The sequence below is a fragment of the Mixophyes fleayi genome, chromosome 2, assembly GCF_038048845.1.
Source record: "Mixophyes fleayi isolate aMixFle1 chromosome 2, aMixFle1.hap1, whole genome shotgun sequence".
Classification (NCBI taxonomy): Eukaryota; Metazoa; Chordata; class Amphibia; order Anura; family Limnodynastidae; genus Mixophyes; species Mixophyes fleayi.
Genome location: NC_134403.1, coordinates 51562392 through 51589929, shown reverse-complemented (window position 1 = coordinate 51589929; position 27538 = coordinate 51562392). Strand labels below are relative to the sequence as shown.

At 38.3% G+C, this 27538-nt stretch overlaps 1 protein-coding gene across 2 annotated transcripts in view; it reads right to left on the bottom strand.

Moving 5' to 3' along the window:
- The window catches only part of B3GLCT (beta 3-glucosyltransferase), a 299136-nt gene that overhangs the window by 92566 nt on the left and 179032 nt on the right, over positions 1 to 27538 (bottom strand). For both annotated transcript variants that reach the window (XM_075198956.1, XM_075198957.1), the window contains 2 exons: positions 23705 to 23816; positions 22124 to 22260 (listed from right to left, as the gene is read on the bottom strand). In XM_075198956.1, the coding sequence (XP_075055057.1) occupies positions 22124 to 22260; positions 23705 to 23816 (249 nt within the window). The remainder of the gene's footprint in view (positions 1 to 22123; positions 22261 to 23704; positions 23817 to 27538) is intronic.

Sequence of the window (27538 nt, the reverse complement as noted above, 5' to 3'; positions counted from 1 at the left end):
TAACCTTTAAATAAGCGATCAGATGCAGAACATAAGGGTTAGATCAAGCCTGCAAACCCTTCCAAATACAAGTGTCTGCAGAATGGAATATTTTTATTAATAATCTCTATGATCAAACTTCCTGCATTGCAATCAGTATATCAACTTGAGAGCACTGAATCATTAAACATCAAACAAATTGCGAAAAATAAACATTTTGCTAATCTCTAAGGCAAAATTAGCAGTGGTCAAATCTTGTGGTATCTTACACCATTAAAACATGTCGTCATCTAAAATACTTGCTGTGGACATGATTAATGGATAATATGATTACGAAAGAAGGGCAACAACTTCTATAACGAATATTATTGAGGTGCTGATATCACATAGTCAGGATTTAAAATCTTTTCTTGGAGTCGAGATGGAAACCTAAATTTAAAATCTCACGCCCTTCTGTATTAAGTGCTTTTAAACATTCTTTTCAGTTCGAGTATGGATAAATCATTTGGACAATGTACAAACGGTGTGAAATGCTGGCCCATACTGCAAACTCCAATGCCAGAACCTTAGTTGGCGAATACTTCCCGTCAATTGGACAGCTTATAAGTGATCTACATGTATTAATCCTTTGTGGGAACTCTTAAAAAACGCACAGAGAAAAACATGGGAATTGAAATAAATCTTAACTCTTATGAAAAGAAAAAAAAAGAAAATGCGGAATGTGGATCTACGACTCATCTGAGAATTATTGAGAACTTGCTAATGACTTTAGAATGATTTCTATACCTAAAACTGTCTCATTTGCTTCAGGAAACAATTGAGGAGCACTGGTGATGATGATGATGATGAGGACAATCAACAGCACTAAATAGTCGCTGCTGATTGCGGATTGACTCTTTCAGCTGATAACACTTAATTCACTAGTGTGACTGCTATATTATAAGAAGTTGCAGCTGTCTATTATCATTACATATTTTATATCTTCATTTGGACTGTGGCAGGAAAGATGATTCCCATTTCACTTTTGAAGGGAAAAACAGATGTTTGCATTTAATTCAATTTGAATTTTGTATTTAATTATATATATATTAAATGGCACTTTAACATTTATTAATGACCGTGTCAAGGCACTATTCTCTACTGTGTATATGATACTTCATTAAATTAATATATTGTGTATGAAAAAGGATAATCTAACTTTAGCATTTACTTACACTGTAAAGCTATATCTCTACGCTATCATGGGGTGTAAGTATACACACTGGTTACTCCTCATGTACACCTAGTGCATACCTAGGGGTATATTTACTAAACTGAAAAAACTGGCTTGAAAAAGTGGAGAAGTTGCCTATAGCAACCAGATTCTAGTTATCATTTATTTAGTACATTCTACAAAATGACAGCTGGAATCGGATTGGTGCTGTAGGCAACATCTCCACTTTTTCAACCTTGCAGTTTAGTAAATATATTTCCTAGCGTAAATCCTAGTGGTGTCCTGTAAATACATTTTTTTCTAGGATGCATCTTTTCCGGTTTAAATTCAGGGAGCAAATGTGTCCAACTATACATGAACCCCTAAACAGGAAGATACAAATACCATAAGCAGGTTTTACTTCACTTTTCTATAAATATTCTATAGAACATATATATATTCTGTACAGACATATGGCATAACGCATACCCTACTAAGAAATATAAAGACATTTGAAGTCATAGGAGTTTTGTAATCATATAAAGCACAAGACCCAAAGTGACTTCTAATTATCTTGTACTTAAAATAGGGGTGCGTTATACCTTATAATACATCAGTAGCAAAAGATCCAGATCAATTCTCACAGCACTCCTAGTGTAAGATTATGTGTTGACACATAAGCCTATGGTTTTGCATGTCAACACATACTAACCAGTGGTTGGCAAATGTTGCCTGCGGACTACCGGCAGCCCACGAGCCTTCACCTATGGCCCCCAACCTGCTACTCCCGATATGACTTATTATCTGCTTTGTTATAAGTAGTCTGTTCTGGGCAGAGCAGAACTAGCGAGCTGTGGGCCCCGGTACAGGGAAAAAGCCCACGGCTCGCTAGTCTCAACCGTCTGCATCTGTTGTGAAGCGGCCCCATTATCTCCATGGGCTCCGATGCACCGCACATGCTGCACCAATGGTAGGTCTTCCACTGGTCCTGGGCTAATGGGGCACACAAAGGAATCCATTTTTGTTCTTATGGCATTCAGGGGAGTACTGCCCCCTTCTGCCTCCCGAGTTGGCACTTGTACTCCCCCTTGTACTGCCATTGGTTTGGTAGCTGACTTATCACTTTCCCTCTCCCATTATTATTATTCACTGAGCTATCTAGCACAGTGATTGGCCATGGACCAGAACTATAGGAGAGGCGTCCAGTGGGCTATGGAGACAAAGTGAGAACCTCACCTCTGACACCTTCACAATGGTGCCTGCCTAAGATGAGGTTTCCTCTGAGTATATAGTTAGGAAGATCCATCTAATAAAGCTGAAATACTATATGGTATCACAACCTACAACTCAGTGGGTACGTCTTAGAACAATGTCATCTACCACTGCTGCTCTCAAAGTCCTTTTGTCTTATGAGAAAATGTGTCATGACAATGGTTTTGAAGATCTGTATAAGATTATAGCAGCCAACATATACAGCGGGTATCTACAACAACAAAATTCTTCAAGAGCACTACAATCAATGTATCACTAATCAGCATGTAGTAAAAGATATTCCGTCACTCACCCCCTGTAATTATTTCATTACATGCAAGCAACACTGTTACAGGATGCACCGTCTATGCCACCCTGTCTGTTGTTGTGGGGAACTGGCTGGGCTTACTTTTGCTACTGGTCCCTGACGTTATGCCAAATGCGCCCTCTTGCCGCAGTAGGAGGCTTACAATGCTGCCACCACCGAGCTCCTTTATGGCATTCAGAACCACGTTCCTTCTGGGTAACTGTCACTGCTAGTGTACTCCTGTGCTGGTACACTTGGGCTGGTAACTCCGGACCACTTACTATGAATCAGGGTTGCTGTGGATGGATCCCCCCGGCCTATCACACTGACCAGAGCTGCAGGGAAACGGCAGAGCGGTGGTACTGGAAAGCTGGGTCCAACCTCAGAATTAGGCGGTGAACGGATTAGATTTAGGATCTGCAGGTCACAGGATTGCAGCAATATTGAAGAAGTTGTCAAGCAGGGTCTTGAAGCAAAGAGTGATGTTTTATTTCGCTCAGGTGCCCTGACAAGGACAGTTCCACTGATTAAAGGTATCAGTGGTCCGGGCAGATGGAATATTAGAATGATACATTTCAGTGTACAGGACAGTGCTTTTTATACAGATTTGGACACATAGATTTACATGATTTTGTAAAGTTAACAATATTTACACTTATCTGTGAAATTCTAGAAACGCTGTGATGTCCTGCATCTTCATTTTAGACGCAGGAAATCAAGCAGCACGTTTTAAATTAAACCTTCCTGTCTCCAAGTGAAACCTCACACATCAAAAGACCCAATTAACATCTGGGGTCTTTCTTCAGAATACACATTCCCACAGAACATCACAAACCAAAACAAGCCATTTTTCCACATCACAATACACAAAAGGCTTCCATCCACAAAGGCTCATTGTATCAGATACTGTTTATACATCAGAAAGGTTAAAACAGAAAAAACAAATTTTCTACCCTGGTCTCAGAAATAACAATTTCCCTTACCAAAATATACACAATATAAAAAATAAGTGCATGTGCAATTATATAAATAAGCGCCCTGCGCTATTTCCTTTAAATAAATTTATACCATAAGTTATTTATACGTGATCCAGTCACAAACACATTTTGATTTTGGCATCAAACAGTTCCAGAACGATTTAGTCTAAATTAATATGGAGTAGTCTCTGTTTCTAAATATTTTGTCTGACACCCAAAAGAAACTAGTAAAATATTACATAATTGCCTTGTACAAAACAGAACATAACTGACTTTCAGACTACAGAAAATCTGTCATCTGATATGAGCAAGAAATTATGAAAATTGTTGGGATATGAAAATAACTCCTTATGCAATTACAATTCTTTCTTTCCTGGGTTAGCCTGCATGGATATGTCAAGTCACAATCTTCGTTCTATAATAATTAATGTAGTGCAGTGAAATCTGAGATTCTCTTCTAGTCTGTCTGCCACTTAAAATATCTTAAATAATAGAATACTGATGACTACAATTGTACAAAACAAAGAAATAAAAGGCTTTTCCTGGAAATACACTTCTCTTCTTATCTTCAACCATGAATCGTTCAGGAACTGATCACCGAGTATGGACAACAATAGAGCCTGGTGTATTTGCTGTCACTTCTTCTTTGGCTTTGCAATCATTCAATGCGAAGACCAGTAAGCACAGGCAACTGATGTTTCCAGCACCTCCTTCCTCATAGTGCCTCCAAATCACTTGCCTACTGTCTCTAGGTGCCAGAGACATTCATAGCTATGCTAGGCTTATATTAACTAGGGCTATGGCCAGCCATGGGTGGTAATATTTGGGCAATATATGACCAAGAATGGGTGGTAATTCTCTGTCTAACATATGGATGAAAAATGAGGGTGGTCCCTGTGCTATATACAGCAGGACGGACAACTGTGCGTTGCCATCCCTTTGCTTAATATCTCTGGCAATTAGTGACTTATCTATACAGCATATATGAATGACAATGAGGTTTATCTCTAAGCAATATATGTCTTGCAATTAGCAATTCCCTCTGCCAGCTATATATTGCACAGAGATTACTCACTATGTGCAATATATGACTGATAAAGGCAGTATACTGTATCTGTGCAATATGTGGTTAACACTGGTGCTTTCTAAACACGTCATGGGAGATAAAAAGGCTTATCTCTGTGCAAAATATGACTGGAAAGCAATGGGAATATTGTGTGCAATAAATCACTGGCTATGGCAGTATCATAATGCAATTTAGGACTAACGATGGGGAGTATGTCGGTGCAATTTAGGAGTGACAATGGCAATATCTCAGTGCCATTTAGAAGTGGCAATGGGAGTAGCGCTGTGCAAGGAAGGAATGAGAGTAGAGGAAGTTGGTAAGGTTGTTGTAAATACTCCAGTCGAGAAGTTTGACAGCAAAGGGAAGGAGGGAGATTGGGTGGTAATTAGAGAGAGAGAGAGAAAAGCTCAAGGGAGTATCTCTGTACAATTTAGGTCTGGCAATGGAAGTATCTCTGTGCAATTCAGGATTGACAATAGGAGTATCTCTCCGCGATTTAGGACTGGCGATGGGAGTATCTGAGCAAATCAAGACTGGCGATGGGATTATCTCTGTGCAATTTAGGACTGCCGATGGGAGTATCTCTGTGCAAATTAATCCCATTACCAGTCCTAATTTGCACAGAGATAATCCCATTACCAGTCCTATCTCTGTGCAAATTAGGACTGGTAATGGGATTATGTCTGTGCAATTTAGGCAATGGTAGTATCTCTGTGCAAATTAGAACTGATATAACTGGCGATAGTAAATAAATATTAGTGATAGTGATAAATGATAGTACCTATGTGCAATATATGACTTAAAATGGGTGGTGCTCCCTACAAACATAATTAAAGGAAGAATCCTTATTTTGCCTAGGAACACAGCTATAAAAGGATACCTTTTGTTACCATGGTGAACATGCCACTTTTTTACATTAATGCTTCAATGACTACATCTCGTTTCACCAAACCACGCACACATCTTTTGTCTATACTGTGTTATGTGCACCGCACTATAAGTATTGTTTTTGCTGTAATAATATGCTAAGTTTAAATGTCAGTTTCAAAGTTTGTGCATTAAACTAATTTAACACATATGGATTAAATTGGGGTGAAATAAAATTATAGATTTGTGTATCTGTGGATTTTATTTTCAGAAGTCTGTAACTTATACATAGAGCTATATATTATTTAGATACACTATTATTTTCAACACTGATAAAAATTACTTAATTTAACTGGCTCATGAGCACAGTATATTTATGGCAGGCTGGAGGCTCTAGGGGCCTGATTCATTTAGGAAAGTATGACAAACAAAGGAGTTTCTCCTGAACAAACTGTATTACAATACAAGGGGTGCAAATTAGTGTATCATTTTTGCACATAAGTTAAATACTGGCTGTTTTTTTCATGTAGCACACAAATACTTGATAGCTTTATTTGTACACTGAAATTTAAAGTTGATCTAGGACATGTCCTATCCCAACTATAAATCTGCCATTACATTTTAAATTTACCTCCCCTTCCAATGCAACATGGTTTTGTCAAAGTGCAAAGATACTTATTTTTCTTGCTTTGCTCTCCTTAATGAAGCAGGCCCTATATCTCTAACCGGACATAATGTATGCTTCACAGCAATGACCAACTCAGACACAGTTAACTGGACATAGCATGAAACGTGAACACTTATCATCTGAACATGAAAGCAATAAGCACCATTGTACTCAGTGGCTGCCACTGCCTGAGATGTCCCATAGGGGAAGTTCCAGTTTAAATTTACTAGATACTAAGTGACCTTAATTTCATAGTAATATACAGTAAATAAACACATATATACACATATATATATACATATATATATATATATATATATATATATATATATATATATATATATATATACACACATACACACACACACACACATATACATATATATATATATATATATATATATATATATATATATATATATATATATATATATATATATATATACACACACACACGCATACATATACACACACACACATTACTATGTTCAAATAACACTGGATTTAGGGCAGCACAGTGGCGTAGCGGTTAGCACTTCTGCCTCACAGCACTGGGGTCATGAGTTCGATTTCCGACCATGGCCTTATCTGTGTGGCGTTTGTATGTTCTCCCTGTGTTTGCGTGGGTTTCCTCCCACACTCCAAAAACATACTAGTAGGTTAATTGGCTGCTATCAAAATTGACCATAGTCTGTGTGTCTGTCTGTGTGAGAGTGTATCTATATTAAGGAATTTAGACTGTAAGCTCCAATGGGGCAGGGACTGATGTGAATGAGTTCGCTGTACAGCGCTGCGGAATTAGTGGTGCTATATAAATAAATGATGATAATGATTAAATGTTAGTGTTCAGTGGAATTATCTCGTTTACCCAAATGCTCTAAGGGTTTAACATTTTTCCCAATCTGATAGGATCATCAAAAAGAAACATTAGAATGTAGAATATTATTATTATTTTACAACTGTAAAAGTAGTGAAAATAAAAAAGGAAGCCTCTATTACAAGTGACCTTTTGAAAAAAAAAATGCACTGACTTTACTAGAATGTTTTAAATATAAATCTGTTCCAAATGTCGTACGAGTGTGGGAATTTAATTTGAAGCACCAATTACTGGTAATATGCATAACAGAAAAATAGTAACAACATGCATGTGACACTGGACCTGAGCACATGGCTGTATTTAGTTGCACTCAGGATTGTGAGCAAATACAACCCAGATTAGCAAATTCTACATAATTCTAACAGACGCCAATCATAATAAAATGAATTTGGGGTAACTTTGTGATGCCGATTCTGAATAAGACATCAGTTTTTTCAGATTGGCTCTAACTTTTGAGATAATTGGTACCCCATTGAAAAAATGTGAAAATGTAATGGTCAGGCAGAGTCTACTTAGTAATCACATTGAAATTGTCTCAAACCATACAAAAGTAAACACATGAAATACATAATGGCATTTTATTCGGAATAATGAAAGAGATACATAGTAAGCCGATAATTACAATTAATGCATAGTAAAACACTGTACAATTTTCTATTATGTGGGTGTGGCTGGATGATTTAGGAATAACTTATCACAAATTTATTTTACTTAGTGATGCAGTGCACCGATGTTTATCATTGCAAATGTACTGAGTTTTCTATTGGAAATGGACTAATGCAAAGGAAATTTGCTTGTGTAACTGTCTGAAGAAAGGAAATCCTATACTAACTAAGCCTTTTGATCTGAGAGCCAACACCACATCTTTTTGGCTTGCATGAACAGGGGGGAGGGGGTGTCATTACCTTTTTATTCTGTGTCTTAGAGAGATAGGAAACCTAACAGCAAGAAGTTTAGGGAATCACAGATTGATGCAAATTTTGTTCAGTTTAATTTGCGTTATATCCAAGATTAGAGAATATATTACATCCCGATGCTAAAACATTCAATGTGATATCTCAGACTTTGTGGCGCCAGGTAGGGAAGGGGGCCGGGTTACGCCCTGCCAACATGTGTCAAAAACAGTATATAAAAGAGTTGTATTTTGTTTTTCAAATGTAGTATACCACTTGAACTTCTGGAAGATCACTATTACTTTTAGCTAGTGTATAAATGTCCTTGTAAGGACCCTTGAGCAATAAACATCACTTCTTAAAGATTCTGCATAACGTATATTGCCTGCTGTACCCTGTGACCAACAGATAAGAGCTTACACTCTAATACGTTCCCTTACTATCCTGTGTGGAACCCAGCATCTCTGTGTCAACGCTCTGCCCACTACCCAGCGGTCCGGAGACATAGTAAGCGGTCATGAGGTACCAGTCAATCCACAGCAAAAAGGCGCTGCATCAGCGACACCAGCTTCCCAGAAGTAAGCAGTGCTAGATGCCATGAAGGAGCCTAGTGGTGGCAGCGAGACTCTCCTACAACTATTGCGTAGTTGGCGAGTCACTGGTGGCGAGGGGACACAATTAGCAGAGGTCAATAACAGTCGGTTACTGACAGTGAGAAAGAAACCCAGATGAACTGCATGAGAAGATCCCTTCATCCTTCTTACCCTAAGAAACCAGGTGGCGAAGAGTAGCCCTTCCGGTCACAGTGGGTTATTAGGACAATCACGTTGGAGGCTTCAGCATTAGTCTACCATCATGTGTCTTGATATGTTTCCTCCATCACCTTTATATCTTGATGAACCCTCTCCCCTTGCGCTCCACTATCACCACCAAGATTATCTGGAAATCTGTGTAAGTGGCTTTTGAGAAAGTGTACCTTTATGCTTATATTAATTTTTACAATTTATGAGCATGTTTTGCATCAGTTCTTCATAATTGTCTACTTTGTGGTTACCCAAGAAGTTCCTTACAACTGAGACATAACTGCATCAGGCAGAATTTCAACACCATTAAAACATTTGGTGAAAATAGAATCCTTGATATGTTTAAGAATTAGAGGGCCATCAAAGATTCAAGCGATAGCTAAGTTCCCTATTAATTGAGGGTGTCCATTATCTCAAGAACTAGAGACCATTAAAAAAAGTAATGTCATTTTTGAACTCCCCAACCAAAATATACACTAAATTCATTCAAATATCCTCAGCTACTTAAAAAAATTTTTTTTTTTTGCTGGGCTGTGTTGTTTTTTTGTTGGAATAAATATGTGATAAGTGAACACAAAGCAAAAATAAAAATAAAAATAGATAAATAGAAGATTTGTATGCTGCACCCCATGAGCAGTGCAGGCCTATGGGGTTTCAGTTGTCTATATGGTAAATACAAGCCTGTCGCAGTAGGACTACAGGAGAAATACAGTACAGTGTGTTACAGTGAAGTAGTGTTAAAAGCAAATGCAATGTTTGTGCATTACATAAAACCTTTAAAAGACTGTTACTTTCAGAGTTGCACATTAAACATATATCTGAAAAGAAAATACATATCTAAATCTATATACATTTATTGTGTGTTACAGCTATATAGTTTGTGTTATATTCACCATGTACTGGTAGTAACATGTTAAAGTGTGCTGAGCAACTTCCTGTGACATCATAAAGCTGTAGTCTGACTGCTTCACCTTACCCAACATTCAGTGGGCCCTGTGGTGAGGGGGCTGGGGGCAGGGGCGGATCTAGGCAACTGCTCTACCCCGGGCGATTTTAGGGGGGGGGCGATTTAGGCCCCGTCCCCTTTCTAATTTCTAAGGCTGCTGACGGCTGCACAGTATGTGCAGGTCTGTTCAGCATTGGCAGTGTGCTGTCCCGCTGCTCTGATTGTGTTTAAAACACAATCAGAGCAGCCGGGCAGCATACTGTCAATGCTGAACGGACCTGCACAGTGTGCAGCCGTCAGCAGCAAGCCCCTGCTAGGGGGGACAATCGCCCCCCCCCCCCCCTGGATCCGCCACTGGCTGGGGGCAATGCTTGCCGGGGAGAGCTGAAGATCTCCAGCTTATAGCACAGCCAACGACAGCACCAACTGTGGGCTGCATCACAGTTTTATAGGAGATTTTCTGTAGAATTTCATTTGTGTTATTAACTGCCCTGCGGAATAGGTACAGGCACTTTAAGCAAAGCAGACTATTAAACATTATGCTCAATAAATGATCATAAAATGCAAAATTAAAGTTGACAAATTTGAATAAGAGATTTAGATAACCTATCAGTCCTGAGTATGTTCAGTGTAGAATCTTGTTTCTTGAACTAAAACCGATTTAGTAGAGGAGAAAAATAAACCATTTTCCAACTGAATGTCAACATTCCTCTGAAGATAAAGCTGCTAACTCAGCTGTTGTCACTTCTAGTGCTTATCTAATGACGCAGGAAACTGCAGCACTAGAGCGGTGGTGCTCCTTCATAGATATATATATATATTTTAATAAGTTATGTAGTGGAGCCATTCACCGCCTGCAAAAAAAAACAAAAAAAAAATTATCTCTAACTGCCAATCACAAAACAGTACAGTAGTAGGCAGTAGTCTGGGTCAGTGGATCTACACATCTGAAGTACCAGTAGGAGACATTTGATGTACTTGCTGCCATTTCGTCAGACGGGCAAGTGCTTTATACTGCTATTAATTAAGAAAACCATGCAATGCTCTTAGCTAGTGGCTAAAATAAACCCTGTGTGGGTGAAAATCCTGTTTTGACTTCCTCCCTGTGCGAGTTTCCCAGCTGCCAGTTTCTGACAACTTTAATTTGCATCAATAGACTTAAGAAAATGAAATCCGTATATTAACTAATGGATTTACCAATCCCAATCTAATAACATTGCATAGAACAGTCCATCTACACAATATTTTTTTTGTCTGATGTTTCCTTGTCTGATAAGGTCACAGCAACCCAATATGTATTTCTTCTAGAATATCAATTTGTACGTAGAATTAGTTTCTATTTCCTTGTAATGTTGTTGTGCAATTGTCCTAAATTTAGTTTGCGGTCTCGTAAATGTTCCCACAAACTGAGCAGCGCTGGTCTCTGGTGACTCAAGATAATGTTGATTGCTTCAGCCTGTCGGGGAGGAAGTTTAATTGAATTCACACGGGTCACTCTGAGACCGAGATAGACACACTGCACCTAACAGACTGGACCCTGGAGACTTCAAACAGTAGAACCGTAATTTCCTCATGTACATTGAACTGGCATGGAAAAATGTTGCAAGCTCTATATTTATCTTGGAATTCGGTCTCATAAAAAGACATTACATTTCATTATTATTCAAAGCTGGATTTTGTTTCATTTAATAAATTAATTTAAAAGGTTTCAGATACAGATAATGGAACGGGATATACAAGTGGTAAGAAATGCAAAATAAGCATATAGGGCTCTATTTATTAAATGGAAAAAAAGACCCATCTCTGGTAAATACTGTAAGGAACCCCGACCGGCATGAAGATCCACCAGTTCTCTCAGTCTAACGGCTCCCGACCAGTATGGACAACTGGGTATCACTCAGCTGCCCAGCAATATTTTATTACTAAATTGAGCGATAATTGGTTTTCTATTGCTGCAATATTAGCTTGTATATGTCTGCTTGTAACATTCACTCATACTTGCCCACTTCCTGGAATGTTCAGGAGACTCCAGAATTCCAGATAGATCTCCTGGACTCCCGAAAGAGCAGGGTATTCTCCTGTATCCTGCCTCATGAGAACCTCAATGAGTCATTTTGGCCCCACCCCACGACAAAATGATAATTCGGCGCATTCCCACCCGTTCTGTCCTCCCACCATCCCCTCCCTCCAGAATCTCTGGGAGGGCAATATATACAAAACTGGCAAGTATGCAATTGCTACCATACATTAGTTTGTCTTTCATCTGTACTCTTTAGGAATAACTTTATTTTAGTAGAGCAGTTTAATCTTTTTGCTCTGGAAGAGGACACAAAGAAGCTGTAGACCTGCAACTGTGTTCAACACAGAGGGCACAACTGTGTTCATTGCCTACAACACTGCTCAAACTCTGCCCGATATAAATACATGACTTGAAGGTAGAGATGGAGGCCAGAAAGATAAATATTACAGCATACTTGCCAACACTGGCATCAAGCTGTCTGGGAAGTGGCTCCGTAATGGGGGCATGACCACGAGGTTCTCATCATTAGGCCCCGCACCTGTCAATTTCAGCCTATCACAGCAAGGGTGGAGCCAGGATGGCATTTAGCTCCGCCACCACTCCACCAACAATTGGGGAATGATCCGGGAAGTTGCCCTGCTCTCTCGGGAGTCCGGGAGTCTCCCAGATGTTCCAGGAGTGTAGGCAACTATGGGTTACAGAAGGGCGGGTACAGGCCGATAAATAAAAGTCCTCTGAAGGTAGAAAATATGACCTTGCATAGAAGTGAAAGTATTTTTATATAGTTATTACTGTTCTAGTAAGTGTCAAAGTCTTGAATAAGATTTGTTTAGTCTAAATTTACCTTTTATAGTTTGTCCCTCCCTGTAATTGGCTGTCTGTGGCCTCTGTCACACAGTAGGAGTCATTTACAAGTCATTGGTAAACTCTTTAGAAATGTAAAACGCACACATATATATATATATATATATATATACACACACACATACACGTGTGTGTGTGTGTGTGTGTGTGTGCGCAACAGAGACTTCTTTTACAGGTGAGCACATGCATGTGGTTGCCGACACATTGGAAATCAGCATGGATCCACCTGTGCACTATGATGGTTTACAAAGTGGGATTCTACAGCACAACTTACAAAAGTGGAACGGTCACCACTAGGCATGGCTTACCATAACATTTAGCCAGTCCTCATCATTTTGTGTTACTCCCAATATGCTGCTCGTTTCGTAGAGCTCCTGATAGTATGATTGGTACCACAATGAATGAACGTTCTCTTTCCAGCTAAATAAACACAGCACTTATAAGCACTCAATCAATACCGTGGTGACAGGTGGAAGGCAGAAGGAACGCGCTTTCCCCATCATACCAGAGAGACTAAGCTCTGTAGATACCTCACGCAATGTGTTCTGAGCCTGAAATGCTTTTGAGTGACACAAATCCACAGTTCATGTTACCAGTCACCAGGACAGCAATTAAGCGCTTATGAACGATGCGTTTTTCATGAGCTCAGTACTCCCGTATAACACCACCCAAAATGGACATTGAGGTTGCTCTCATTTATTTCACGCGACAAACAATTTAATTTCCTTTCTTAAATACATTGGTGCATATATGTGTACTATTCTTCACTTCAAACATACTTGCACCTCTGTTGCTTCCTAAAAAAAAGTGCTCTATGCCATGCAAGTTTCATGTCATTTTGCATGTCATAGCCCTTAAGGGTTACACTTCAGGTGAATCAAATTGAATTCATCAGAAATAAAACAAATATAAGTCTGGCATCTATTATCTGGAAGCTTAAGCATTTACAGATAAAGAAATAATTCTCTGTAATTTGGAACACCGTGCCTAAAATATATTAAATTACATTTACAAATGACCCATCTTTCAACACACGGACATCCCGCTCCTCACCCTGCCTGTATGAGGAGGCACATGGTGGTCTTGTCTGCGAGTACTTTATCACTGAACAGCAGCATTTATTGTCCTTTGTTACTTCTGGCTTCCGGAACTCTCTGGATAACAGGTCCCCGGATAAGATTTAGTGTTTAGGTTTAGATTTATTTATTTGTTTTCATTTATTTTATTTTAAAGTGCTGTAGCCCAGAACCACCAGTTGCTTTGGCTCTCCAAGAATTGCCCTAGAAAGATTAAAGTTGTAATCTAGCTGGATGTGATGGGCTACATCACATTTATTTCAATGTTATTCAATAAGAATGACTAAGTTCACATTAAATTCTCCAGGACATTTCACTTGACACACTGACGATAAATGCTCCTATATGTAATGTTTTACAGAGGGATTAATTTGCGTGCGGTGCTCAGAAACGTTCCTTCATTCAGCAACATGAAAGGGATACAATGATTTTATTGATACTCTGCTTTGTGCTTCCACTTGTAATATCACCGCTCCTCTTCTTTATGTGGTTTGTTCCACATCATAGCACAGTAGCTAGAAGCAGTACAGCTGACCTTGTTTCCATCACCTCTAAACAGAAGTCTTTTTATGGATATCTTCAATGAAATGCTAAATCTGTTTAAATCTAAGCAGTCAGCTTCCCCGTTGTCAGGCACACGGCTGGTGCTGAAATACATAGGCAAGAAAACTGCCACGCTGCCAGCATGTGTTTAACAAGTACTCGCTAAAACAAAAGGTCACCTTTTAAATGTAATCTTGATTAAAGTGATCAGTCAACAAAGTCACGGTAAACTAAATAGAAAAAAAGAAAGTTCCAAGTATACTACAGGCACACAAGCTAGGTGCACTATTTATTTAAAGGGCCACTGAACTTAAAATGCAAGATGATCCAAAATACAAAAGTCATTATTTTAACATTGACAAATGTCTATATAAAAGTGCGTGTACCAGGATATGTTGTTCGGTGCTTTGTTATCAGGTGCTTAGCAATAGCAGATGCAATGGGTGCATTTGCTGCTACTCAATGGCGAATAACTAACAACCATGGATTAGGCTGACCTGTGTGCGATTCATTGGTGGTGAATTGGAGTCAACCAGCGACATTCTATTTCATTGTACACACTCATGGTATATGTATAATGTTTGATGACAAGCCTGGTGCATCCAAGACAATTCCATAGGAAGAATCCATTACTCCTAATACTCAAGTTTTATGAATCGGGACACCCCTCCAAAAAATGGAGGTGGCCTGTCAAGTTATGGGCATGGCCCCATCACCTAGGGCATGTCTCATGCTACTGAAGCACTAAGACACTCCCAACACCTCTTTGCTGCCCTGGATATCCAGGCCCAATCTTTTCAGCACCCATTCATCACAGCTCTGTTGTACATACCTATCAACATTCCCACAGGCAGGACAAACAGAATCAGGACCTGGGAGGAATGGGGGCCCATTGTTATTGCAGAGAGTCTTGGGCTGAGGAAAGGGTAGAGCGGAATGCAGGAGTCTGTATCTGAAGAGGCGCCTTATCTGTGTCATCAGTCTGTGTCTGGCATGCAGTCTTAGAACATCATAAGCAGGGCAAGCTTTTCAACTAGGTTTGTATGTGCTCTTGTTTTATTTAATTACACTTAGAACACGTGAATACAGATAGAGTATGATTTTTATAGGTAAGTGGATAGATAAATAATATACCACATGCCTGTAGATCACAATTGCTTACTGTCCCATAATTAATCAGCTTAAACAAATGGCAAACAATTGCGCAGGAATAAAGAATTAATCTATTTAGACCCAAATGGAAACAAAGAAAAAGCCCAGCTGCCGCTATAGGGGTAATGTCAATATAAATTATAATAAAAAAAAGAAAAAAAAGAACACAAAACAGAGCCAATAGGTCTTTAATATAGAAATAAAGATCCACTATTATAAATGTTAGGCTGGTATCACAAAGATAATAGCAAGTTGGCTTAAAAAAATCAATTATATTAAAAACCTGTCAAATTGCTAAACACATATGAAAATGCCCATACTTATAAATGTACTTTCTCTTAGCCTAACAACACCCTCTGTTCCTCTAGGGCATCCTCTAAAAAGCCCTTTCACCACTGCATAATCACGAATATACTAATATAGTAATTACACCATAAGGTGTCATTTTTGGATAAAGGAAAAAAATGGCGGCCGGCGGCGCTGTGCGCATGCGCGGTGAAGTTATTTGCCCGCGATTTTGGCGCAAAATGGCGCTACACATCCCTATATAAAGGGCATAATTTTTAATATCACCTAATCCCTCCTGATGAAGTTCAAACTGAACGAAACGCGTTGAGGCCGTTCACTATCACCCACTCCTGGTACATTTGAGGCTATACTGTCTTCCTGATCTTTGAGAGTGATCCCTTTGAGAACTTCTGTGTGGAGCCCATTGGTGTTTACCTCATGAAATATCCAGAGATCTACACTGTTAAGCAGTATTCCCTTTATCCCAGGATTTCAGATAAGCTTTTAAACTTTATATACATTGTGAGTGTGCATTTTTTATATAATGAATAAACTATTTGTATTTAAATACTACACTATATGGCTCTTTCCTCTTATAATACATCGGCTGAGTGGAGTTTGTGAGCTGTGACTGTGCTGTGAACGGTGATCCAGATATATTATATCCACACAAGCTATCTATACATCTGTTCCTGACCTACTAGGCTGATTGGAGGCCACGTTCAGGCATTCCAGATACAGATAAGCTGTTTATTTATACCTGTTTGGTACGCTGCCACCTATTACTTTTTATTATATTTCACAGGTGCCTTTGACATGCTTTCTTTTGCTTTTCTCTGTCTCGGTTTCGGTATATGGTTGGAATCTATTGGAAACTGGACGATATTGATCTTACCAGCTAGACATATATTGAAGTCTGCATTTCCGTTATACTACAGTACTTATTGTCTGTCTGGGTGATTTATACCAGCTAACACTTCTCTATTTGGTGCCACTATTCCTCCTACCTTTGTATATATTGATGATCTATTGATCGGAGTACCATCCGCTATTTGGGAGGAAGGCTGCCTCTTTTATGAAACAAGTGTTTATTTCCAAAATAATTACCGAGCAGTCCCGTTTTTTAAGTATTTGAGTCAAAATAACGTATTAAGTATTTAGGACACGACAGAAATACTTAGTAAGTTGTTTGCAAAAATAATATACATAAATCCAAGGGGAAAGAATATTTTTATATATATTTTTCAATTATATTTCTGTCAAAGAATAATTTACAGCTAATATTAAGAGGAATAAGATCAAACAATAAAATAACAACATCATCACACTGTGCCCCTTCATCCACACACTCTGTGCCGCTCTTCATCCACACACTCTGTGCCCCTCTTTATTCTTTTGCCCCTCCATTGCGGTTTCCTTTCACCTTTCCCCCCGTTTCTTTACTTACCATACTTGGACTTCTTTCTTCTATTTCTTCTGTCTTCTCTTCTATCTTCTTACCAATGCGGCACCCAGCATCCTTCTCTCTCCTGCCGCTTCTCACTATGTTGGGCGTGATGATGTCACGCCTGACATTCAGTGAGAAGCGAGGAGGATGCTGGGTCCCGGGTGCCGCCAGATTGGCAAGTTTGTTTTTTGTTTTGTCTTTTGTCCCCTGGCCGCGGCACCCCTGTGACAGCACCGCGGCACCTCTGGGAGCCGCGGCACACACTTTGGGAACCGCTGGTATAATCCTTTCGTGTTCCACTAGACAGTTTGTCCTGGTTCAAACATATGTGTGGGGAAACAAGGTATTAATTTCACCTCAACCTGTCAACTGCAGACTATAAAAAAATACTTTTTCTAGCTCTCTGGTTCCCCATAATTGTCAGTCATATTTAAACTTGTGTATATTCTATTTTGAAAGCAGTTAAAAAGTCTGCCAGCACGTATTGTTATCTTGCAGACTAGTCCATTGTTTCAGTCTAGGCAAAAGGGTTATTGTCCACCAGTCCTGTATGAATGGACATCACACCAGGGGGTCTCCTGTCTTTGTTTAGCTGTGGATCTGTGTGTGCTAGCATAGGGAAAGGCCCACACACAGAACTCTATGTTTAATGGCAGAGGACTGCATTGTGTATTTAACAAACAAACAAACTTTGCTGTATAGCCACAGAACAATACCTGTTCCTAATTAAATCAGGAGTGACTCATCTGCTATCCCTTTGTCTGTATGTTTACCTGGTAAAAGGTAAACACAGAAAAGGACCAATCAGACAGGTCTTGGAATTGCTGATGAGGTCATTTTGGGGCTTAAAAAGACAGCTACACAGGACAGCAAATTGGCATTCTCTAAAAAGTGATAGCTGAGGTCAGGCTGGCGTTGAGATAGAATTCTCTGCCCCTGACAGGAATGGGACAATCGGTCCCTGGAGTACTGCCGTTGCCCTGATCTACCAGGTTTTGGGGAGCTGTGTGTCCGCCGAAAGCGGAGTAACAGTGACTCAAGGCCGCTACCTTGGCTAGTAGCCTTAAAGGAGAGTGTGGGATAAGCTTGGATTGGTAGACAGCAGTCCCTGAGAGTGACAAGAATACTGGTGAGGTGTTTTCATTATCCCCTGTATGTTGTCTGTGCCAGACTGTAGTGTTAATTATTGCAAGTGATTATTTAAATATGTTTATTGCTGTTTTGTGCTACCATTTTGTTAAATAAACGTATTTTGTTTTATTTCAGATATTTGCCTGGGTGATTTTGAACATTGGGTTGGTACCGGGTAGGCCAGCTATGTGACACAGAAGGTTATGTTAAACCTGGAATCCTCACAATATGAATCAATCCTGTCCCGAATCAGCAAGATGTTTAAAATATAAAATAACACAGGTTGGTAGTGGGATCTAGTGCCGGATCCTGTGAAACACTTAGGGGTATATTTACTGTGCGGGTATATATTAAAGTGCGGGTATGAAAAAGTGGAGATGTTGCCTACAGCAACCAGTCAGATTCTAAGTGCCATTTTATAAAATGTATTAAATAAATGAAAACTAGAATGACTGGTTGCTATAGGCAACATCTCCACTTTTTCAAAACTGCACTTTAGTAAATATACCCCCTAGTGATAAACCTGGACAAAGTGTTTGTTAAGGTGGCTACCTAAAGCTGGGTACACACTGCAGGAAAAGGTAACGATTATCAATTCACTAATGACAGGAAAAAAAAAAAAAAAGGACCCATCAGAATGGCGATATGTGTATATACACTATAGTGATTACCTTCAGATGTCTGCTGTTCATTTGTCATGACCATCGGCCTGTCACTTTCACTGCACTCTGGACATGCTCAGCCTGCACAGAGCTCTGCTGCCTGGAAGTCTGACCATGCACACACAGCTCAAAGGTCACCATCAGCACAAAGGTCACCCTCCCCCTCCCCTAGGTGCAGTCTCTGGGTTCTAAAAGTGAAAGCTAGAAGCACCAGCAGGGTCTGCAGGAGGATACAGAGAGAAGATGACAGCGGAGCCCCGACACTTCCAGTGACAGGTAAGTGCTGTTTCAAGCAATGTCTGTCCAATTCTGCATACACACTGCAGAATTGGACCGACATTGTTCATAACTGAACGATATTTTTTAAGCAGGACGACCAATCCGTTCAAGCGATGGTCTGTGCTTTGGAACGATGATCGTTCATCGTTCCAGGGTACACACTACTGTGATATCGGGCCAATCAGTCGTTTATCGTCTGAATGGCCCGATTATTGACTGAAAACAGTGTAGTGTGTACCTAGCTTAAGTTCTTTATTCTGGATCAATTTAACACAATGTCTTAATCAGGCTTCTAGTATTCAATCACAGCACTTCATTATATGTAGGCTTCAAATATACAGCAGCTTATATCCGACATGTTTTGTCCTTTAAATTATCTTTTTCAAATTACCACTCAAACGGTATTTAGGGTCATTATTTCATAATTATCACACTTCTTATTACATCCTTATGGGCACATACTCTCTATCAAACATAAATGGTGGATAGTCTGTTTTTATTAATCCATCCCTGTGACAGGATGGACCGCCTATGCCACCCTGTCTGTTGTTGCTGGGAACCGGCTGGGCTTACTTTGCCACCGTTCCCTTTCGCAAAAAGCGCCCTCTTGCCGCAGTAGGAGGGGCTTATAATACTGCCACCACTGGCCTCCTTACCGGCATCCAGTACCAGGTTTCTTTTGAGTAAATGACACTGCTAGCATGTCTCGTTGCTGGTGTACCTGGGCTGGTAACTCCGGACCTCTTACTATGGATCCGGGTTGCTGTGAATGGATTCCCTCCTGGCCTATCACATTGACCAGGGCTGCATGGGTAGCAGGCAGAGCGGTGGTACTGGAAACGCTTGGGTCCAAACCTCAGAGACAGCTGGAGAACGGATTAGATTTTAGGGTCTAATCTGTAGATCACAGGAATACAGTGATATTGAAGATGTTTCCAAGCAGGTCTTTGATGCAAGATGGTTTATTTGCTCACACACACTGGTGGAAGATACCAGTGTGCTCAGGTCAAAGGAAAAAACAGAAGAGCACTTACATGCTCACACAGCTCATCTTTTATACAGTTCTGACATAAGCTATATTTTTAGAATCAGGATGTAAACCCGTTTACCAAAACATTGATTTACATACATTGCAAAGCCACTAATATTTATACTTAGCTATGAAATTCTTAAAAACCGTGCTGTGATATCCTGCATCTTTGTTTGAGATGCAGGAAATGTAGCAGCACGTTTTAAATTAAACCTTCCTGTCTCCAACTTAAACCTAACACATCAAAAGGCCTGATTAGCATGTGGCCTTTCATCAGACCGTTCGGAATACATATTCACACAGAACAACAAAAGGACCCACAACACGCCAGTTTCCCACATCACAATGCACAAGAGGCTTTGTAAACAAAGGCTCATTGTATCAGATATATACATCAGAAATAGGCATATCCTATAGCAAGGTTAAACAAGAGACAAATTTCTTCCCCTGGTCTCAGAGATAACAATTCCCACAAAACACACAATATAAAAAAATAAGTGCAAATGCAATTACATAAATAAGTGCCCTGCGCTATTTGGTTTAAATACATTTTTACCAAAAGTTAAATACCAAAAGTTATTTAATAGTGATCCAGTCACAATCTCTTTCTCTTCTTTCTTTATATTCTTACCTGAAGGGTGAATGAGAAAATCCTTGATTCACTAATGTAAATTCCAAAAGTACAGAGGCATCTCTCCCAACCGCCAGTGCTAAAAATTTTGTTGAGAAGCAACTTAAATTGCTTTCAGCAGTAGCTCATCTCAAGTATAACCCAAGGTATTCTGTTTTAAATTAACCCATAATTATTGTTCCAAGTCTCCCATCCCCCAACTAATACTACAGTATATGTTTCTTCCGTGGGACCCCAATGGTTAGAAATTTACTCACTCCAGTTGCAATCCTACTTAGTTTATTCATCAGTTTATTGCAGCCATAGCAAACCAGCTACAATAATGTGACCAGTATAAAAAATGTCAACTAAAACACCCAAAAAAAAATATGAAGAGCAAAATTCACCTTAATATGCTCCAGCTGCTAGGCAACAATAAAATAATACTGCAATATTGGCACAGGGCTGATCAAATTAAGACATTATATAACCTCAATCTAATGTTAATCATATGTAAAACTACTAAAAGCTGCGCCTTAAAACATCAGCCTCTGAATAAAAAGTATCAACGTGCTTTAAATCATCAAAATACAACATGTTAACAGTAGAAAAATGTTGCAAAAATCAGTTAAGTGTAGCCATAATAAACCAATATGTAAAATGGTAACAAACTAAATAAAATATTTCTCTATAAAATAAAATTAGTAGTTGTAAAACATTTAATTAAATCACATATATAGAGTAACATATTCAAACACTATTCAAAATTGCACTCACAAGTGGTAAGGTGAGAAATGCTAATCATATTAAACAGTAAAACAACAGACAATAAATAGATTTAAAAAATAAATAAATCAGCACTTGTAAAAAAACAAAAACAAATAACAGCACACCCACAACAAATGAAAAAACATGTAAGCAAAACACATAGAAAAATATTGAAATTTATGTAAAATAAAATGCTAAAAAAACAGCTAAATTAAGAAAATATTATATTTTTTAAAAAAGAAATAAATCATATTCAATTCTTCATTCAGTACATTAGGGGTCAGTGTATGAAGGCCGTGAATCCATCTCGCTACACGTTACAACAAGATTTTACCGCAATCAACTTTGATTTCAATAGTCAAAAATAATATATAATTTAAGGAAAGAGAAAGAAAAACCATAAACAATAAACAAACAACATATATTACCTTTTCACAAGTGGCATGCTAAGAGCCCAGCCAGCAGAAAAATCTGGATACTTAAAAATTGAAGGGTTTTCAGCAAAGGCATAATGGTGAATTATAGTAGAGTCTTCATCATATAATGCTTTACCTAAAAAATAGTTCTAAAACAAAATAATAAAATAGCACATATGAGTATAACTGCATAATAACCACAGAGGAGTGCAAAAGTGAATGTAGGCAGTGATTGCTGCCTTAAAGTGTATATTTTATATATAATAAACACAGATGGAGCATGATCAGGACACAACCAACACACAGAGTGATAAGCGACGACTGAACTTCCAATTATATTTATAGTTTTATTATTTATAGAGTTGTTCCTCAGAGTACAGGATGTGAATGGGTAATGCCTCATTTTTGTTTCAATTCATGTTGTAACCTGAAGACAACAGTTGTGAGTCTAGAGTTGTAAACATATTTGGAAGTATGAAGGGAAGAAAATATGACCAAAAACATCACTTGTAAATAAGGATCATTTACATTAATTTTCTACAACCTCTATACCTTTAATGTCTGAATTTAATCTAATTCATTACGCTAAGGGTTCTATGGTTAGCGCGAAAATAAGAAGTGATAAAGGATAACGCTGTCTGGTGCCACTGTGGACATGGATAGCAGTAGATAACAATCCATCAATTTGAAATTTAGCTGAGGGGTTTGAATATAAGGCTTTTATTACAGTGAGGAGACCTCCCAAACCAAATATATTCAACGTGCCAAAACAAAAGGCCAAAGTATTGAAAAGCCTTCTTCGCATATAATGAGAGAAGGAGGGATGGGATACTGGGGATCACATCAATTGTCCTGCGGGTGTGATCTCATCCCACTTGGTCATAATGAATTATCTGTGGCAGCACTTTATTTAACATTATGGCTAAAAAATTTGGAAAAATAGTGTAATGTTGTTAAGCAGAGAGATGGGTCTATAGCTGGCACAGGAGTTTGGGTCTTTGCCAGCTCTAGGTGTCAAAATTATTTTAGTCTATAAAATATGAGGTGAAAGACAATTTCTCTTAAGATCATTAAATAGATTATAGATCCCATTTCTTGGATATTAAAAGTGCATTTTATAGTCCGAAAGTTAAATCCCAGGCATATCCACATTGTTTCACTAGCATACAATTGATTTATAGGGATTTCAAAATGACATTAATGCTGTATAGTTTTTTATCTAATACAAAATACAGTTATAGTAACAAAATACTCCAATTTGTATCCCTGTCACAGACCACAATATAGTGGTTCTACCCCGTACAACCAATCTACTCTTGATCGCTTATGTGCCTCAGGTAAACCTCCCCAAATCCAGCTAAATAGCACTTCCTACCCACATTTAGACTTAAATCAGTTCATTTTCCTTTTAAGTTAATTTTGATTTGCTAATTTAAGGATATGCACATACAAGGGGCTAGTAGCACCACATCCAACCCTAATAAATACATTCCTTACACTTGTCAATTACTTTTTATTTCCCAAGTACGTAATAATACATGTAATATAGAATGTGTCATACATTAGACTGGACAATGTACTATAATCACATACCTTAGACTTGTCGAATCTCTGCAGTGTCTCCAATAGCTTTTGAAGTGTCACCAAAGTGTCTTCTTCACAAAAAAATATCCACGATGAATTACTGGCATAAATATCTGCAAAACTTAATCACAGCGCTGATAATTAATATTGATGAATAACACACCTAATATAATTATAAATACATAGGGCCTAATGCAGAGTGTCCGTAGCATATCTTGTGTGAAATCGCTATAAGCATGAGCAGAGAAGTGGCTGCTCTCATATAGGCCGATGCAGATGTGTGTGATTCTGGCACTTACACCCACCTGGAGAGGTGGGATAGGAGCAAAGGGGCGTTCTAACATAACTGCAGTACAGTAAGAGTATGTTCGCACAATTATGAAAACATGCAGACCAGGACACAAACACATATATGTCTGTGTCATATTATTTGTGGGCGGTCAAGGGCAGGTGCAAACAGCGGATGATGAGGCTGACGCCAGCAATAGAGAACCGCTTGTGATTGGCTGTTTGCGAATGATCCTCATTGGTACTTTATTTGTTGAGCATGCATATATTATGCTTTTGTGTGTGTGTTTAAGCAATTTTTCACATACAAGAGACAGGAAGTTGTATTTTCCGTATTAGAGAGGTTTTTGAAGTTTTATTGATGCCTGATAGTGACTATGTATTTTGCAAACAGAACAAACGGTAATAAACATGCATGACTAAGTGTATGCGACATAGGACCGACGTAAACCAGGCGCATACGGTACTGGTGCAGACCTGCATATATCTTGCGGTTTTGCACTTGCCGTCAATTGCGGATTTTTTTAGTGACCTCTATTTGGGGCTCAATTTGGACCAACTCTGCATTAGGCTCACGATGTTTAATACTGTTGCAAATTATGAACTTAAATAAACAAATAACAATCTCAGATAAGATGCAGATAAACATTTATAAACTGTGCCTTTTTATATATACGACATAAAATAAAAATACATTGACCAATTTATGGTGATGTGATGTTGTAATGCGCCATCATTATTTCTTCCTGAGAGAACACAAGCCTCAAAGTCTATGGTGACAACTCCTAATATTTCCAGAGTGGCCAATTAAACCATATCTGGACAAGCACAAATGTCACATGCATGAAATAAAGGTTAAATGCAAAACCATTCCCCCCTGCATCTGTATTTTCTGTGATATCATGAATATTTTGTTTTTAAGGCAAAAAAAAATAATTTTAGCTATTATACCAAGTTGGTTTTATGTATATTTATCATAATTTATAGTTCAGTTTTGAAATACTTTAGTAAGAAACAATACAACAGTTTCACATTGAAAAATACAATAAATAGTGTGTACCTTGAGCACCACTCACTCTCCCAAATATTATTGTCAATAGAGGAAATTCCTCTTTAGAAATCGATGTACATCATCTTCATTGTATGACACTGAGAAATAAATTAAAACATAACACACATAGGGTAGTATTATTTAACCACATAAACTGTAAAGTCCCCAGTGAGATGTAAAAAAAAGGGAACTACCATGGTCTTGTAAGCAGATTTCCTAAGGGACCTTTCTCTTGTGTGTTACACCTTTAATGAAGAGGCTGTTTCATTCTGTACACACTTTGGAAGAAGGATTCACATTTCTTGTGGGATTTACATCTAGAATTCTTTTTTTTACATGTCACTGGGGACTTCACAGTTCATGTGGTTAAACAATATTACTCTATGGGGCATATTCAATTATATTTCCGGTTCGCGGTAACGCAAAGTCAATCCACAGTACTGCAATAATGTGGATTTTCGTGCGCACCCCATAGGGTTGCGTAGGAAAATCTGCGTTATTGCGGTACCGTATTACAGTCAATACTGCGCACTTTCCCCGGTGACGTCCAGGAACCTAATTGAATATGCCCCTATGTGTGTTATGTTTTAATTTACATCTCAGTGTCATACAATGAAGATGATGTACATCGATTTCTAAAGAGGAATTTCCTCTATTGATAATATTTGGGAGAGTGAGTACACACTATTTCTTGTATTCTTTATATTTGTTTGGAGAGTTGAGTGGCTTTCCTGTTGTATTTCCTGGGCTGCACACGTTTCATTAGCGCCAGTCCTTGACCCATTTCTGTATATAACAGTTTCACATTGTCTGTATTTGGCTTCACAACAGAAATGAACCAGAAAACACCTGTTATGTCTTTATGGTGTGCGTATTTCTATATGCTCCATATAGTCATGGCATTGACAGCCTTGGAGTTCAAAGAGATGGGCAGGAACTGTTATGGATGGTTCCTGGACACACAATCAAATTTGAACATGGAACACTTTGCATTATATACAGAACCCCCCCCACTCCACCCAGGTTGTCATATGATCACTGGGGTGCAGGTGAGGGCTATTCTGAGCTTAACATATCTTCTCTATTAGAAGTGAATTAGACTGAATTAATGCATTTCAATCACTATTTCAAACTCAAGCAAACATACACAGTGTGACATGAATGTGTACCTTAATTGTTTTACTTTTTAATTAACTTTGAATGCAAACTGTGACCCGTGTACAATGGCAAACAGACCTTAATTTGCATCGTCTGTTAGAATTTGCTGCTTATGTTCACTGTTTGCGTTAACTTTAGTGTGGTTTTTTTTTTAAATATATTTTTGAACAGTATCTAAATATTTTAAATGATAAAAAAAAGCTTTACATTTTTTCACTGAAATTGGAAACCTTACTGTGTTCAAAGTTGCAGTTTGTATTCAATGTTAATTAGAAAAGTACAATTTAAGCTTGAACGTGTACAAACCATCTTATTTCAAAATTTAGTTTTAATCTATCTCAAATAAAACAAATTTCAGCTACTTTTATCATTTTTGTAGCAATTCAACAACCCAATTTGAGAAATAATATGCAGTTGTTTTGAGCACATCTAGATATAATCTATTAATATTCAATTTAAAACAAACAAAAAAAACCACTAAATTTAACTGTTATAAAAGGCACTTTGTCAAAGTGAGCATACGACAATAATCACATTTTTGTGTCCCAATTTCCACTTGCAAAAACCAATAGGTAATTAGCAGATGTAACCAAGTAGAGTGTAGGATTAAAGCCGAGTAAATACACAATGTGGGTTTCTGTTTGAAAGATTTTAGGGGTTTTGAGAAATAGACACGAAGATCTACAAACACGTACAACATTTGACTTATAATTTGATGTTCATTACAAACCCTTAGTAACCTTTGTGCCAAAGTGAATGGTCAACAATGGCACAAAACATTTCTTTTTCTACTGCTCACAAGCATTAGCTACATGTACTTTGTCATGAACTAGGGACCTTGCAAAGATACATTTTATGATTTGTACTTTTAAAATATTTTAAAAGCATTTCTGGTGTTTTCCCCCCTGGCCACTATATGCATTAGCTAATGACTTCCAAACATACTCGTACATGTCACTGACATCCAACTAAATAGTACTAAATGCTAACACATGCATTACAAACTAAAAACACAGAGCACACACATAAACACACTTTATGTAATGACTTTATTTTGGTCCTAGTACTTGTTATAAGAAGCAGACTAAAATAACATTAAGGGCTAGTTTTACTAAGCTGCGGGTTTGAAAAAGTGGGGATGTTGCCTATAGCAACCAATCAGATTCTAGCTTTCATTTATTTAGTACCTTCTATAAAATGACAGCTAGAATCTGATTGGTTGCTATAGGCAACATCCCCACTTTTTCAAACCCGCAGCTTAGTAAATCTAGCCCTAAGAGTTTATGGGTTGAGGTAATTTAATGGAAGGAGCTAAGGAACAAGTAATAAAGAAGTGACCATGGTAC